Below are 16,398 nucleotides of genomic sequence, written 5' to 3'. Positions count from 1 at the left end.
TCTAAGAGTTGTCAGTTACTGACAAAAAAAATAATAATAATAATTGAAAAAAAAATCTAAGGGTTATCAGTTACTAACAAAGAAAATAATTGAAAAGCTAATCTGTGAATTATCAGTTGCTGATACAAAAGGAAAATCTAAAAGTTATCAGTTACTGACCAAAAATATTTGAAAGGAAAATCTAAACGTTATCAGTTACTGACACAAAAAATTAATTGAAAGGAAAATCTAAAAGTTATTAGTTACTGACACAAAAAATAATTGAAAGGAAAATCAAAGTTATTAGTGTCTGACCAAAAAATAATTGAAAGGAAAATCAAAGTTATCAGTTACTGACACAAAGAAATAATTGAAAGGAAAATCTAAAAGTTATCAGTTACTGACAAAAATATAATTGAAAAGAAAATCTAAAAGTTACCGGTTACGGACACACAAAATTAGTTGAAAGGAAAATCTAAAAATTATCTATTACTGACATTAATTGAAAGGAAAATATAACAGTTATCAGTTACTGAAAAAATATGATTCAAAGGAAAATCTAAAAGTTTTCAATTACTTACAAAGAAATTGTTGAAAACAAAATCTAAAAGTTATCTGTTACTGACATTTTAAGCTTAACGAGGAATTACCTTTGATTCAAGGACTCATTGTGATCTCCCACAGAAACCTACGGATGAAATGAACTACCTTCAAATCACCTTTCTCTGGTTGAGTAAGTACTTTGAGCAGAATGTTGATTTCGTTGTTTACATTTTCTTTAAGTAGAAGTAATATAAGTGACTGCGAGATATGTAGTACATTACCTTGATAATACGAAAATACTTAAAAACATCCTTCTTATTTTTTGCTTTGTATATATGCATACAAACACACGCACACACGCACACACTCACACACATATATATATATATATATATATATATATATATTTATATATATATATATATATATATATATCTATAGATATATATATATATATATATATAATATATATATATATATATATATATATATATATATACATATACTATATATATATATACTATATATATCATATATATTATTATATATATATATATATATATATATATATATATATATATATATATAAATAAGTATATGTATATATATATATATATATATATAGTATAATATTATATATATAGTTATGTCTCTCTCTCTCTCTCTCTCTCTCTCTCTCTCTCTCTATATATATCTATATATATATATATATATATATATATATATATATATATATATATATGTATATATAAATATATATATATATATATATATATATATATATATACTATATGTATCTATATATATATATATATAGACAATGATATATATATATATATAATATATATATATATATATATATATATGTATGTATATATAATATATATACATATAATATATATATATATTATATATATATATATATATAAAATATATCGATATATATATGTATATATATATGTATATATATATATATGTTATGTATATATATATATAAATATATATATATATATATTATACATATGTATGTACAAATGTGTGTGTGTGTGTGTGTGTAAAAATGTGTGTAAAAATTGATCTTTGGATGTCAGTGATTGAAGTGATGTGTATCTGTTTGAAGTGCATTAGTTAGAGAGCATTAAAAAATTTAAAGGTGAATTAGAGATAAAACTGTTATACGTAAGTAGCCACAAGTTATAAACTTCAATTCAGCAGGAATATGTATAGCAGATTTGAAATAAACTTGTGTGTGTATATATATGTGTATATATACATATGTGTATATATACATATATGTATATATACACATGTGTGTATATATATACATATGTGTGTATGTATGTATGTATTTATGTATGTAGAGGAAATGTTCCTAAGTGTAAAGGTGACGAGGCACTTCGAAGTATTATAGGGTCATAACATTATTTAGTATACCAGGGTAGGTGCCTGGTAGGATTTTGATTATGTAGGGGAAGGATGGTGCGTGTTTAGACAAGAGGGTTTGATCAAGTTTTTGATTATATGACAGCTTGAAAGTAAGGGGGAAAAGCTCCGTTGCTGAAAGCAGTTGGAGGTGTCTTTGATGGAAATGAAGCATCTCATGGAAAGAACTATAAGTTGTAGAGAGACTGATCTGTTGTAAGACATTCTCAGACTAGGCTGTGCTGTCTCCCTGGAGGATCGCTATTTTCAGTGATGAGCCATGCCAAAGGTCAGAGATGGAAGTAGGTGTAGGGGCTAAGTTGTGGGATACGAAAATGAGTCGTGAATAAAAGTTAGTATGCATATTTACTGATGATACAAGGCTGAGTAGGGACAGTGAAGAACAGCTGCAGATTGGCTGCTAGGTAAAAGTTGAAGGAAATGTGAGCAAGTGAAAAGTTGTGAAAGTATAAGGAAACCAGGTAGATGGAGGAATGGCTGGTGATGTGGACAAATGAAGGGTGGAAGCTGTTGATCTGAGCATTTGAGAGTAAATATAATGGATGATGGTAAGATGAGAGAAAGGTAAACTAATGAATAGGTGAAGTAAGAAAGGTAGCAAGCTGCTTGTGCAAAAGACTGCGAAGAGGTTTACTGGTATATGGAGGTCAATTTTCCTGTTTAGTTCAGTTTGTGCATGTTGCATGCAAATGAAAGAAAAATCTTGAAGCTACTGAAATAAAATATTTACCTTGCATATGTATGTAAAACAATATGCAGATTAAAGTGATAAAAAGTAGTGGAAGTGGTAAAAAGTAGTAGATGAAAAGATAGGTCAGAGCGTCTTGACATTGTTCAATCACATGAAAAGAATGGGCAAGAACAATTTACTGAGAGAAGGGCATAATTCAGTGTCATGGGTAGGAGGTGAGTAAGACCTAGGGAGTGTTGCAATAATGATGAAAATGAGATATTTAAAAGGAAGGGCCTCAGAATTCAGGAATCACTAGAATGCATGCAAGGTATGGGTGGATGGCTTAGTGTGCATATAGGTGGGTATGGAGTAAGCCAGTGTTTTGGACGTTTTGCTGCACAAGAGGATCATCCACTATTCAATGAATGAAGTGTGAGAGAAGCACTGACCGTGATTGTATTGGGCTAGTGGCAATCCTTGTTAAGGGATTTAGTTTAATATTGATGAAAAGAAATAGATACACAAATACACATACACTTACACACACACACACACACACACACACACACACATATATATATATATATATATATATATATATATATATATATATATAATATATATATATAATATAAGCGAATCCCACAGGAAAATGATAGTCAGAAATCCAAGCGCTTTCAACTCCTTGACAATGTCTGAGTAAAGACGAAAGCGCTTGGATTTCTGACTATCATTTTTCTGTGGGATTCGCTTTATATATATATATCATATATATATATATATATATATATATACATAATATATATATATATATATATATATATATATATATATATCTATGTATATATATATTATTTCATGTATGTGTTATATAGAAAGATAGATTGATAGACAGATAGATAGAGAGAGATATAGATAAAAGATAAGTTCCAAAGTCTGCTTTTAGTTCAATTACAGAATATGCCACTGTTAACATTCCCATGTTCGGTAAGTTACATGGCACGCATACCCGCCAGCCTCCGTTTTTCATGCGAAAAATTGTTTTAGCCGCATTTTATTTCTTTGTAGCTTAATTTACAGTACAGAAATTCTACAAAATAAAAATGAGATACATTAAAAAGGTTAAAAATTTGTAACATTTTATTGTCGTTGTCCATTCAGACTTACGAGAGAGGCATGGAACTTCCATGACTGGCCGATGTAGAATAACACGAGGCATATTTTCTTTGTCTACGGCTACATTTGAAAGTCAGTTTGATTTATTTTTTATTTCATATCCCCCTTGGTCGTTATTATTGTAGGAAAGGCTGCTTAACAAAGTAAGTAAATGAAAGGATAATAAGGCTCGCATCTAACAACACGTATTTTACTTATGGTGAAGCTAACATTATATTTTTCCTTGGATATTTTATTATGTGCGTAGGTTTCATTTACAGCGCCTCAGTGGTGGGATCGGTATGGTCTAGGCCTGCCACCTCGGTGGCCGCGAGTTCGATTCTCGGGCATTTCACTGAGGGGTTAGAGATGTGTATTTCTGGTGACAGAAGTTCACTCTCGAGTTGGTTCGGAAGTCACGTAAAGCAGTTGGTCCCGTTGCTGGATAACTACTGGTTCCATACAACGTAAAAACACCATACAAACAAACAAGTTTCATTTGCCCTCAGTAATTTAGAGCTAAGCTCGGAAGTGCATCGAGTACTCTTTCCAAACAATAAAACACAAGTTGAGGTGACGACGTTGCAAGAGTGTGATATTGTTTGTATGGTGTTTTTACGTTGCATGGAACCAGCGGCTATTCTGCAACGGGACCAACGGCTTTACGTGACTTCCGAACCACGTCGAGAGTGAACTACTATCACCAGAAATACACATCTCTCACTCCTCAAAGGAATGGCCGGGAATCGAACCCGCGACCACCGAGGTGAGAAGCAAACACCAAACCAACCACGCCACTGAGGCGCTGCAAGAGTGTGATATTAAACAAGTCTTGAAAAAGTATCGGCAGGGACCTTGCCTGTTTTGGTCTGTTAATTTTCCCAGGAACATATTCTTTTAACATGAAATGCCCTCTTATCGATATCTTCTTAATTTTTATGCCGTGAATAAAGAACTGAAGGAGGCTACTGATTACTAGAGAAGTGACAAAAGAAATTCAATTATTATTATTTTATTTAATATCTTATATATATATATGTAATATATATATATATACTATATATATTATATAGTAAAAAAAAATACTAATAAAATATACATAATATATAATCTATATATATATATATAAAATATATATATATATTCATATATATATATATATATAATATCTATATATATTATACCATATATTATATATATATACTATATATATATATATATATATATATATGCTATATAATATATAGATATATATGATATACTATATACTATAAATATATATAGATATATAATAATTATATATATATATATATATAAGTCTATCACATTACCGTGATTCATATACATATATCGAACTACAAATGTCCTTTAATATCTAATTCACTCTACCTCGGATTAATATATTTTTCATATATGTTTAACCGAGATTTAAATTAAGCGATAATAGAATTGGTGGTAGACAGGCGCGAACCATCGACCTCTCAATTCCAGGACTGGCAGTGAAGCCCCAGACCACCCCGCCACCGCAAGAGATCAATTCTATTATCGCTTAATAAATTCCCCCTCGGTTAAACATATATGAAAATTATATTAATTCCGAGGTAGACCGAATTAGATATTAAAGGACATTTGTAGTTCGATATATATATGTATATATATATATATATATATGATATATATGTGTGTGTGTGTGTGTGTCTGTGTGTGTGCGTGTGTGTGTGCACGTGTGGGTGTATGTATGTTATGTATGTGTGTGCAGGTACATATCAATGATATATAATATAATTGTATATTATATATATATATATATATATATATATATAGATTATATGCATATGTGTATATATATATATATGTGTGTGTGTGTGTGTGTGTTTGTTTGTGTGTTTTGTGAATAACTGAATCACGAAAGTTTGGAACGTGATAAATCCATAAGTAAAGGTATAAGCCACGAAGATAAGATAAACGACGTTTATCTTTCCATCGTGGCTTATACCTTTATATATATATTATCTATCTACTATATATATATATATATATACGTAATAAATATTATATATGTATATATATATACATATATTTTATATATATACAAATATATATACTCCAAAATTAAATCGTGTCCGATAATAATGATGGACGCCAGAAAAACCGCGGTAACACTCACTTTCGTATTTAAATTTCGTAAAATTTTGGGGGAGTGGGAGAGGGGCCGGGGTTACGAATTTTTAGAAAATCTTATAAAACGCTCACCATATTTCCCAGAGATACGGCTGTTGCTCTTACTTTTTAAATTCCCAGATTAAAAGATATTATTTTCTGAGGCCTGGGAACATCTGTAGGTGTGACTTTCACGATTAGGTAAGTAGAGAAAGTAAAACGCAGTTACCCCTGGTTTGAACATTGGTTTTTGTTAATTGGGAATTTTGATTAGGTCTCTACAGATTAAGGAGATTCAACGTATTTCGACATTTGATCAAACTTGAGTGGATAGAAAATGATTACAGCAAAAAATTCAATTAGTCATGGCATGTCTGAGGAAAAGAAAATATATCTAAGTACTACATAAGTCTTTACTAACATCTGGCTTTTAGTGTTTTTCGCCGTGATACCATTTGAGAAATTTTTCCCATAGATTTTTTTTTCCTTTGTCGATGTTCCACGGTATTCATATAGGAAATTTATGTACAAAAATAAAAGTTCCAAAATATGTTATGGCTTCGTGTAATCATTTTCTTTTGAGTCGAAATCATATCCGTCCTGTAAACAAACGAATAGGGCTGTTAGGCACTTCTGACAAAAAAAAAAAAAAAAAGCATTTGATATTTAATCACCTTAACATAATGCCTTTGGTGTTATAACTTGACCGCAATAGGAGGTTCATCTTTTCCTGGTATTATTATTATATTATTATTATTATATTATTATTATTATTATTATTATTATTATTATTATTATTATTATTATTATTATTATTATTATTATTTATTGGAAGGAGACCCTCTTTCAAACAAGTCTTATTGAAAGATATTGCTGCATCAGCAGCATTCAAATTGTAAATGGTCTTCTCTATTTTTCTGATAATAGCTTTCTCTCTGCTACTACAACTGGCGAGTATTGCGGGGATCTCATTCTCTTTGATGATTTTTCTCAAAGCATCTTCGTCCTCACGGTGACGTGCGTGCATTCTTGCTTTGTAGAACAGCTTGATCTTCTCGTGGGGTGGGGCTGCGGTCTCTCACTCTCGCCGTACCACCGACCCAGCGCTGTTCAGACTTCTTTATCAATAAGTCGATTCGGATGCCCGTTATTAACGAGCATCTGAGTATCCGAATCGATAAAGAATTCCGAACAGCGCTGGATCGGTGGTACGGCGAGAGTGAGAGACCGCAGCCCCACCCCACGAGAAGATCAAGCTGTACTACAAAGCAAGAAAGCACGCACGTCACCGTGAGGACGAAGATGCTTTGAGAAAAATCATCAAAGAGAATGTGATCGGCCGCAATACTCGCCAGTTGTTGTAGCAGAGAGAAAGCTATTATCAGAAAAATAGATAAGACTATTTACAAGTTGAATGCAGCTGATGCAGCAATATCTTTCAATAAGACGACATTATTATTATTATTATTATTATTATTATTATTATTATTATTATTATTATTATTATTATTATTCAGATGAACCTTATTCATATGGAACAAGCCCACAGGGGCCGTTAGCGCCTCAGTGGCGTGATTTGTATGGTCTTGGCCTGCCACCTCGGTGGCCGCGAGTTCGATTCTCGGGCATTCGATTGAGGAGTGTATTTCTGGTGATAGAAGTTCACTCTCGACGTGGTTCGGAAGTCACGTAAAACCGTTGGTCCCGTTGCTGAATAACCACTGGTTCCATGCAACGTAAAAACAACAAGAAATAATGATAATATCATCGCCGATGCAGATAAAAAAAACGCATATTCTTGACCCCCCAAAAAAATATAAAAAAGATACACATGCTATACATGAATCGATCCCTTCTGGAGCTAGTAAAGCTTATTGTATCCCTTGATCCTTATTAACATTGCAATACGTCTCTTGTAATCTAATATTCGTTTTCGCACCTGAAGTGTCAAGCCATATGCATTTCTTGTTGGTTTCTTATCCCATTCGAAAATTAGCAAGTCAAACTGTATAGTTGAACTGAAAGCTCATAATTATTTTCCGTTGCTATAAATCCTAAATTTAGGGCATTGTTTTTTATTTGCTTGGCGAGATGTGGAGCACCAACAAAAACAAAGGATGCTTCTAATAGAGTCTGCTGCATTTAACAAGGACTTAACAACGCTAATTCCGTGGGAATTCTCAAATCAACAACTCCCATTATCTCAAGAAGAAATGCCTTCGTCATGCGATTGTATGATACGAAACTGACGTACTAGAAGTACTCTTTATATAGTAAAAAATATGGAAGGATGGATATTTCTCCACTAATCAGTAGGAGACTTTGTAAATAAACAACAAGTTAGTAACACCTTGGCTTGGTAGACGCCTCAATACAGGCTTTTAACCTGATAGGCCTATTCTCTGGACCCAGCCCTTAATAACTTTGGTTATGGGATTTACATAGGGTTCCGGTTTAACTCTGTGATATATTCTGTGTAACTCGGTCGCGGGGACTGTCACAGAGAATCAGCAAAACAATTACAAAGGGCTATGGGGGAATTACACACCTACGCCATAATAATTGACTTAGCTTGGCTCGCGTTGTCTTTCATGAATGTTAGGAAGCCATTAACTTAGTCACGAACAGCTGTCTTTTCATCTGAATACCGGTGAGGAACAGAGGCATTTAACAATGTTTAAAAAGATTTTGATTCATATTTAGATTCACGCCGAAATCAACTCAATAATTCCATAAAACTTAGAAAAAATTCCGTAAAACTAAAAATATTTTGACATTTTTTATAAATCCAGTCATCTCTTCTCACGTAGTACTTCTAAAGGCATGCATACAGAGTATAGAAGCGAAAATATGACATCCCAGGTAGAGGTAATGAAACGTTAATTAACAAGAGTATTCATTTGAGTGCTCTGGTTTTCTTTCAGTTCATGATAAACATAGCTGGAATTCACGCTTTTGTTGGATTTAGTTTAAGATTTCAACCATATTTTATGGAAAGCATATATTTAATGGAGATTTATTTACACATTTATCTTTTTTATTTCATGTTTACTTTCCATATCTTTTATTTCAGTGGTTCTCAGCTGGTGGCCCACGGAGACATTTTGGGTGGTCCACAGGACGTTCACTATATTCTGCAATAAACTGGAGCTTGCTACCTACTTTTTAAAATTTACTGAAAGCATTAAGAACAATTTCATTCAAATAACTGACCTTTCATTTTACTGTATTATTCCTGTTCTAAACATATTCAGGCTGCAACCCTTGTGTAAAAGATATATTTCAACCCAAAATGTCCATTATTACTATATATATAGATATAATATATATATATATATATATATATATATATTATATATATATTATAGTATATATATGTTTGTGTGTGTGTGTATGTATTATATATATATATATATATAATATATATATATATATATATATATATATATATATCAAGCTTTTTTATTGAACTCGTGGTACATGATCTGAAACGAGTTGAGAACTAGGGCTCAGTTCATTGTTTTTTTTTTTTTTTTTTTTCATTTCACTTCTTCAGTTACTTTTTCTTCTCTTACTTCGGCTTTTTTTTTTTGTTCTTTTACTTCTTCAGTTACCATATCTTCATTTACTACTTCAGTTTTTTTCCTTTTACCTCTGATTACTTTTTCATCTTTTACTTCTGTTATTTTTTTCTCTTACTTCTTCAGTTACTTTTTCTTCTTTTATACTTCGGTTATTTTTTTTGTTCTTATTCTTTTTCAGTTATTATGTATTATTTTACTTCTGTTATTTTTTCTCTTACTTCTTCAGTTACTTTTTCTTCTTTTATACTTCGGTTATTTTTTTATTCGTATACTTCTTCAGTTATTCTTTATCATTTTACTTCCTCAGGCTGGTTCGGAACACCGGGCGTTCCATCGACGATCCAAAGACACCCTCACGCCGTCGGAAGACCCTCAATCACCGATAAAGAAACAAGTGGTGTAGAGGTCAGCACCTTCCTAGCCCGCGCAGTCACGCAGAGCGATGTCGCTACTGCAGCAATTGAAGGAAAAACTACTCCCGTGCTGCCAGAGAACATCATGACGGCGTCAGCTTCGTGTGACGAGGATTACTGGCTCTGTTCCGATAAGACGCAATGCATTCCAAAGAATCACACGTGCTCGGGAGTGGCTGAATGCGACGACGAATCGGATGAAGCTGTAGGCCTCTGCGGTAGGTAATTTGGCTGTTCTAGAATACTTATATTCTCTAAAGAAATATATGCAGGATGATTTCTTGATAGGATCCATTGTTAGGTTTTCAACGATATCTGGAGCTTTTTTTTTTACTTATTACCTATGTTTGAAATAAGAAATGCGATCAGATTAGCTTTTTTTCACTGGAAGATCTCTCTCTCTCTCTCTCTCTCTCTCTCTCTCTCTCTCTCTCTCTCTCTCTTTCTCTCATTTGTTTCCTGCAACCATTAATTAAGTGACTTTTTTGTGCAGTGAATTTTAAGAAGGCGTTATCACTCGCACTACAGAATGACTTCTTATCGTGCTTTAGGATATTACCTGTAAAAAAAATAAAGACTAAACGATCACTGCTTAGTTGTGTTCAGTCCGGAAAATGTTTGGCCTGTTTTTTTATCAGTCTTTAGCCGTAGTTATCACCATTGTAATAAGGGAAAAAATCGTGGACCATTGCCTTTTTAAGCAACGGGTAATAAAGCGTAGACAGTAAACATTTAGGACGGAATTACATTTCCTAAATAAGACTTACAACCTGAAGATTGTCGTTATATTTTATGAATAGGAATATTACTGTAAAATGAATGAATAAAGTGTTTTTACCGCATTTCAGTAAATTCAAATACTGTATGTATATGTCGTACCAATCTCCAGTTTATTAGCATATATAGTGAACGTCCTTTGGACCACCCAAAATGTCCCCAGGAACCCCTGTTGGTCCATGAATAACTAGTTGAGAACTACAGGCCTATAGAGTCTACCCTGTGACGACATTTCAGAAACTTGCAGAAGACATGCTTGCTTTCAAGAACCTTGGCTATGTAATAGACAGTTAAATGCCGTAATGAATATAATTACTCATGGTTATACGAGAGGTTTTGGCGCCGAATGAAACAGAGTTACCTTTGTGATAAGGCGGAACACCTTCGAGTGAGAAAGAGATCAAATATACGTCATAAGAAACTTGAGAAGTTGGATCAGTTCAGTGGTTTCATTGAGGCGGTATAAGACGGAAGGAAAGGACAAGCAATTAGATAACTCTGTCGGGTTCCTCTTCAAACATTTTCTGTGTTTGTTAGGCCGTTTCAGCCTCGATTGCACTAACCACAATGCAACAAGGAATGGATTCTCTTTTGAAACTAGTGAAGCTAGGTCAGCTCAGTGTTTTCTTTCTGGCAGATTAAGGCGGGAAAGGAATATAACTAGACAACTCGGTCAGTTTTCTCTTTGAAGGTTTTCTGTGATTATTGAAGAGTCTCAGTGGCGTGATCGGTATGGTCTCGACCCGCCACCTCGTTGGCCACGAGTTCGATTCTCGGGCATTCCATTCAGGAGTTAGGGATGCGTATTTCTGGTGATAGAAGTTCACTCTCGACGTGGTTCGGAAGTCACGTAAAGCCGTTGTTCCCGTTGCTGAATAACCACTGGTTCCATGCAACGTAAAAACACCACACACACAAGCGAAACAAACAATCTATGATTATTGAGCTGTTTCAGACCTGTCTGCACAAATTATAAAGCAACAAGGGATAAAAGATTCCCTTTTGTCGGAAGCTACATCGAGTCTCATCTTGAAAGCGTCAGTCAATTACTCGAGTGACTATCACTTGTTACCTGAAAGGTTATGCCTGTCACTTATTACCTGAAAGGCCATAGTTCCCAGAGATTAAGAGTAACTTAGTGACACCATCACTAGGACGCAGGAACTCGCAGGAGTGACATATTGATAATGGTGCCATTGTTTCTCAACCAGTTTAGGGAAAGAGGATTCTTTGACTAGATATTTTCAAGCAAACCTAAAACCTAAGTGACAGTTAATATTGTAATTTAAGAAGTAGATGTATTGAAAGATTGTGGTTTCATCTCATTTTTATTGGTGTCACAGGTGTCCCGTGAGCCTTATAACTTGTATTCTACGCTCGATAAATGAGATATTTATGAGCGAATGTGATGGAAAGGAATTTCTTACTAACATCGCTGTTTATTAAGTAGATTTATATATATATATATATATATATATATTATATATATATATATATATATATATAATATATATATATATATATATATATATATATAGATATATATATATAGATCTTATTATATATATATATATATATATATATGTATATATATATAGTCTCTATATATATATATATATATCTAATCTATATATATATATATATCTATATATATATATATCTATAGATATATTATTATTATATATATATATATATATATATATAGAAAATTATATATATATAATATATATAGATATATATTAATATCATATATATAGTAGATATATATTTATATATATTATATATATATATATATATATATATATATATATATGTTCAATCTGTAGATTTCTATATGTGTCTATCAGATTCACCCCTTTTGATTTGGAAAAAGGAGTGCAGCAGTCTTTACTTCTAAAAGCGAAAAAAGTGGGTACAAGATAATATGCATGCTTAGGAAAAATTAAGTAACCTATTTGTTGGCATATGGGCATGAACAATTATTAGTATATCAATTATTGTTTCATTGACCATGACGATTATTAGATAATGACTACCTTTCATGTACAAATGACAGAGGAAAGGGTAAAGAGAAGAATATTCAATGGCACTGTTTTCGCATAAGAGTACTTCGTCAATAAGTCTTCTTTTATCTAAACTGTGATACCTGTATGTACAGGGAAGAGAATTATTAAGTGTTACAAAATTTAAGTCTGAAGTGTGAGTTCAAAAAAAGTTTTAAGTCAAAAAGCAAAAACTAAGTAATAAAAGACATTGCAGAATGCTGTTTCACAAATGCAACTAAAATTGCGACGGGTAATTCATATCAAGACATCGTGGCTGAAGGCGATTACCCAAAGGAGGCAGAAGTTCATCTTTGTCAAGGTTCACGACTGACATAACCATCAGAAAAATATGATGGCCAACGATAGCAGTAGCATGGAAATGATAAATGAAAGGCTTAGGTTGAGAAATTTGCTGTTCAGATCAGTTTCTAGGAAGTTTTGGACAATCTTAGAAATGGAAATTAACTTTTTTTTTTTTTAAAGCGTGAAGCCATTGTATTTAGAAGCGATAATAGGACGCGGCGCTGGAGAAGATATGGAATTGAATATAAATTTTAGGCCAAAGGCCTAGTGCTGGAAATCTATAGGGCCATTTAGTGCTGAAAGAGCAATTGAGAATAAAAACAGCTTCAAAGGAGTAACAGAAGGAAGACCTCGCAGTTGCACTTCATAACAATTGTAGGAGAGTGTGGAAAGGACGATGGAAGAAAGAGAACATGAACAGGGTTACAGCAAAAGGAATGACAATGGTTGCAGGTAGGGGTCTAAGGGACGCTGCAGAGAAGCTTGAGTAATGATAACAGTACTCCGCGTGAGGTGCACTGGTACACTGATTACCTTCGAGAAAAGCTACAAATGTAACAGGTGAAAATATGCTTGTTGTCAATTAATCAGGTCCTTTTGTCTATGATTGTTGTCCCTGACATCAGCCACTCTTAAATACTATAGTGATTCACATCAACCGTGCATTTGATGTCTAGGCCCTTCCCTTACGACGCTCCTGCTTAGCTGTTGATAAGCCAATCACAGGGCTGGAAACTTTCTCTCGAGAGAGAGTTCACATAGGCAGGATGTATGTTCCACTTCTCCTGAGGGATACTTTTGAAAGACTTATCCCTCAGGAGAGGTGGAACATAGATCCCACTCATGTGAACTCTCGAGAGAGACTGAGAGTTTCCAACCCTGCGATTGGCTTATTAACAACCATTCAGGAGCGTCGTAAGGTTGATGTGAATCAACTATAACAGAATGCATTACCACTGAACTGACATTCTGGCGTGGCAGGAACTCAACCCGATGTATATTAATGATATTAATTAATTATATGCAGCGTACGTGATTGTTAATCCTCGTAATGTTCCAGAATGCTGCATGTATCAGAGTGACCCTGTATCGAGGTTTCGGGAAAATAGAAAGGATGCAGAGAAATTAGTTTTGAGTGCAAAGTAAGAATAATGGGTCTGCTTTCAGTTTCTGGGCGTCATCGGGAACTAATAGGGATAAAGGAAATAATGCTTTCGGAATTAAGTTCCTGTTTTACAGAAGGCACGTTAGTGAAAAGTTGGTGAAAGATGAAAGGTTTTAAATGCGTCGTTGCACTTCGAGATCCTGCCTTGAGAAATGGCCGTGAACTCACTCACACCTCTTTGTAATTCAAAAGGGCAATGAGGAATAAAGAATTTGAAAGGAAATACTTAAGCAAGGAAAAGTTTCGGGTCAGGGTTGGTCAGGATATTTGATGAAAGATTTGTTATTTAAATCTTTTCCAGTATAAGTCCCTGCTAGCTTTTCAGATCAAGATGTCTCAATAGATCTGAAAGCGGGTAAGTAAAAAAACATTTAAAAGACGAATGTGAAAATCTGTGTGCAAAAATCATGCGAGAAATTACGTTGTCGGAATTAGTTCTGAAATTTGATGTGTGGTTTTAACAAGCAAAGATGTAAAGTAAGAAATTTTCTGATTACAAAAATAAAATCAGAAGCGAAGTGAATTACAGAATGAACTAAAACAACGCCCTCGAAGAGTAAATGACGTCATACATTAACTACAACGAAATAATAATGGTAAAAAAGGAGGCAAATTTAATTATAGATATTGCATTTCTGAGAGTGTCGAACTTATAATAAAGGTGAAAAACTGAAAGCTATGTTCGAAGGTCAAAAGGTATCATAATATTAACAATGTAAAAAGACAAACAATAAGAATATCAGGAGTCCTCGAATGATCAAGAAGTTATAACAAACACCTTTGATCAGTTTTTTATGCTGAATTATTGGGCTTAATTATCAAATTAACCGATTCAATTCCCACAACAATCTCTCTCTCTCTCTCTCTCTCTCTCTCTCTCTCTATACGTACATATATATATATAGATATATATATATATATAAATATATATATATATATATATATAATATATATATAGTATATATATATATATACATATATATATACATATATATATATATATATATATATAGTTATATATGCTATATATATATATATATATATATATATATATATATATATATATACATATATATATATGTGTGTGTGTGTATATATATATATATATATGTATATATGTATATATATATACGTATATATGTATATATATATATATAGGTATGTATATATATATATATATATATTTATATATATATATATATATATATATATATATATATATATATATAAATAAAGTGATAGGGTCTAGGAGCTGTTTCATGCACAGGTACGTAAATTTACTTGGAATTCATGTGTCGAAGTACATTCGTTACGCTTAAGTCAAAATAACCACTGAGTAATAGAGGAAATAAGATGAACAAAGTCACCTTGGAATGCAGTAACTACGTGGGACTAGGACAGAGTTAAAACAAACGCTATCAATTTCGGTATCCAAACGCTAAGCGAATAACTTCAACAATTGGAGTCGCTTCGTAACTTTAAACAAGATAGCAGCTGTCTGCAGTGACATATTACCCTTAATTATTGCCAAATAAATGACATCTGCTCTTGCATTTTTATTTTATTTTTTTTTAGGCTGCCTCTCCAATGAGTATCAGTGTCCTGATGTTTGCATCAACAATCTCAGAAGGTGTGACACTGTCCGAGACTGCGAGGGCGGAGAGGACGAGCTATTCTGTGGTAAGTCTACATTTGTTCTTCGTCTGGGACTGAGGACATTCTACGTATATATATATATATATATTATATATATATATATATATATATATATATATATATATATGTACTATATACATATATCTGTATATATATTATGCATATATATATATATCTATATATATTATATAGATTATATATATACGTATATTGTATTCTGATCTATGTATTTAATAATATATAATATATATATATGTAGGCAGATATTTATTTATAATATATAGATTATTATAAATATTATATATATATATATAATATAATATGTATATATATAATTATAGATATATATATTATATTATATAGATATATATATATATGTTATAATATCCTAATAAGATATTTAATATTTATGGTATATGGATATATATATATATATATATTATATATATATGAATAATATATATACATATACGACTTAATTCCATCGTCCTATTGGGTCGGC

General features: G+C 32.3%; 1 protein-coding gene across 1 annotated transcript in view; it reads left to right on the top strand.

Annotated features, from left to right (window-relative positions):
• The first annotated feature begins 440 nt into the window (after positions 1-440).
• LOC135198562 (G-protein coupled receptor GRL101-like) overlaps positions 441-16,398 on the top strand; it is a 125,667-nt gene continuing 109,709 nt past the window's right edge. The window contains exons 1-3 of the mRNA XM_064226262.1: positions 441-712; positions 9,845-10,168; positions 15,816-15,920. Of these exons, the coding sequence (XP_064082332.1) occupies positions 679-712; positions 9,845-10,168; positions 15,816-15,920 (463 nt within the window). The 5' untranslated portion in view covers positions 441-678. The remainder of the gene's footprint in view (positions 713-9,844; positions 10,169-15,815; positions 15,921-16,398) is intronic.

This window comes from Macrobrachium nipponense, chromosome 22 (genome assembly GCF_015104395.2).
Source record: "Macrobrachium nipponense isolate FS-2020 chromosome 22, ASM1510439v2, whole genome shotgun sequence".
Lineage (NCBI taxonomy): Eukaryota > Metazoa > Arthropoda > Malacostraca > Decapoda > Palaemonidae > Macrobrachium > Macrobrachium nipponense.
Note: the sequence above shows the minus strand (reverse complement) of the source record. Positions and strands in the feature narration are given on the sequence as shown.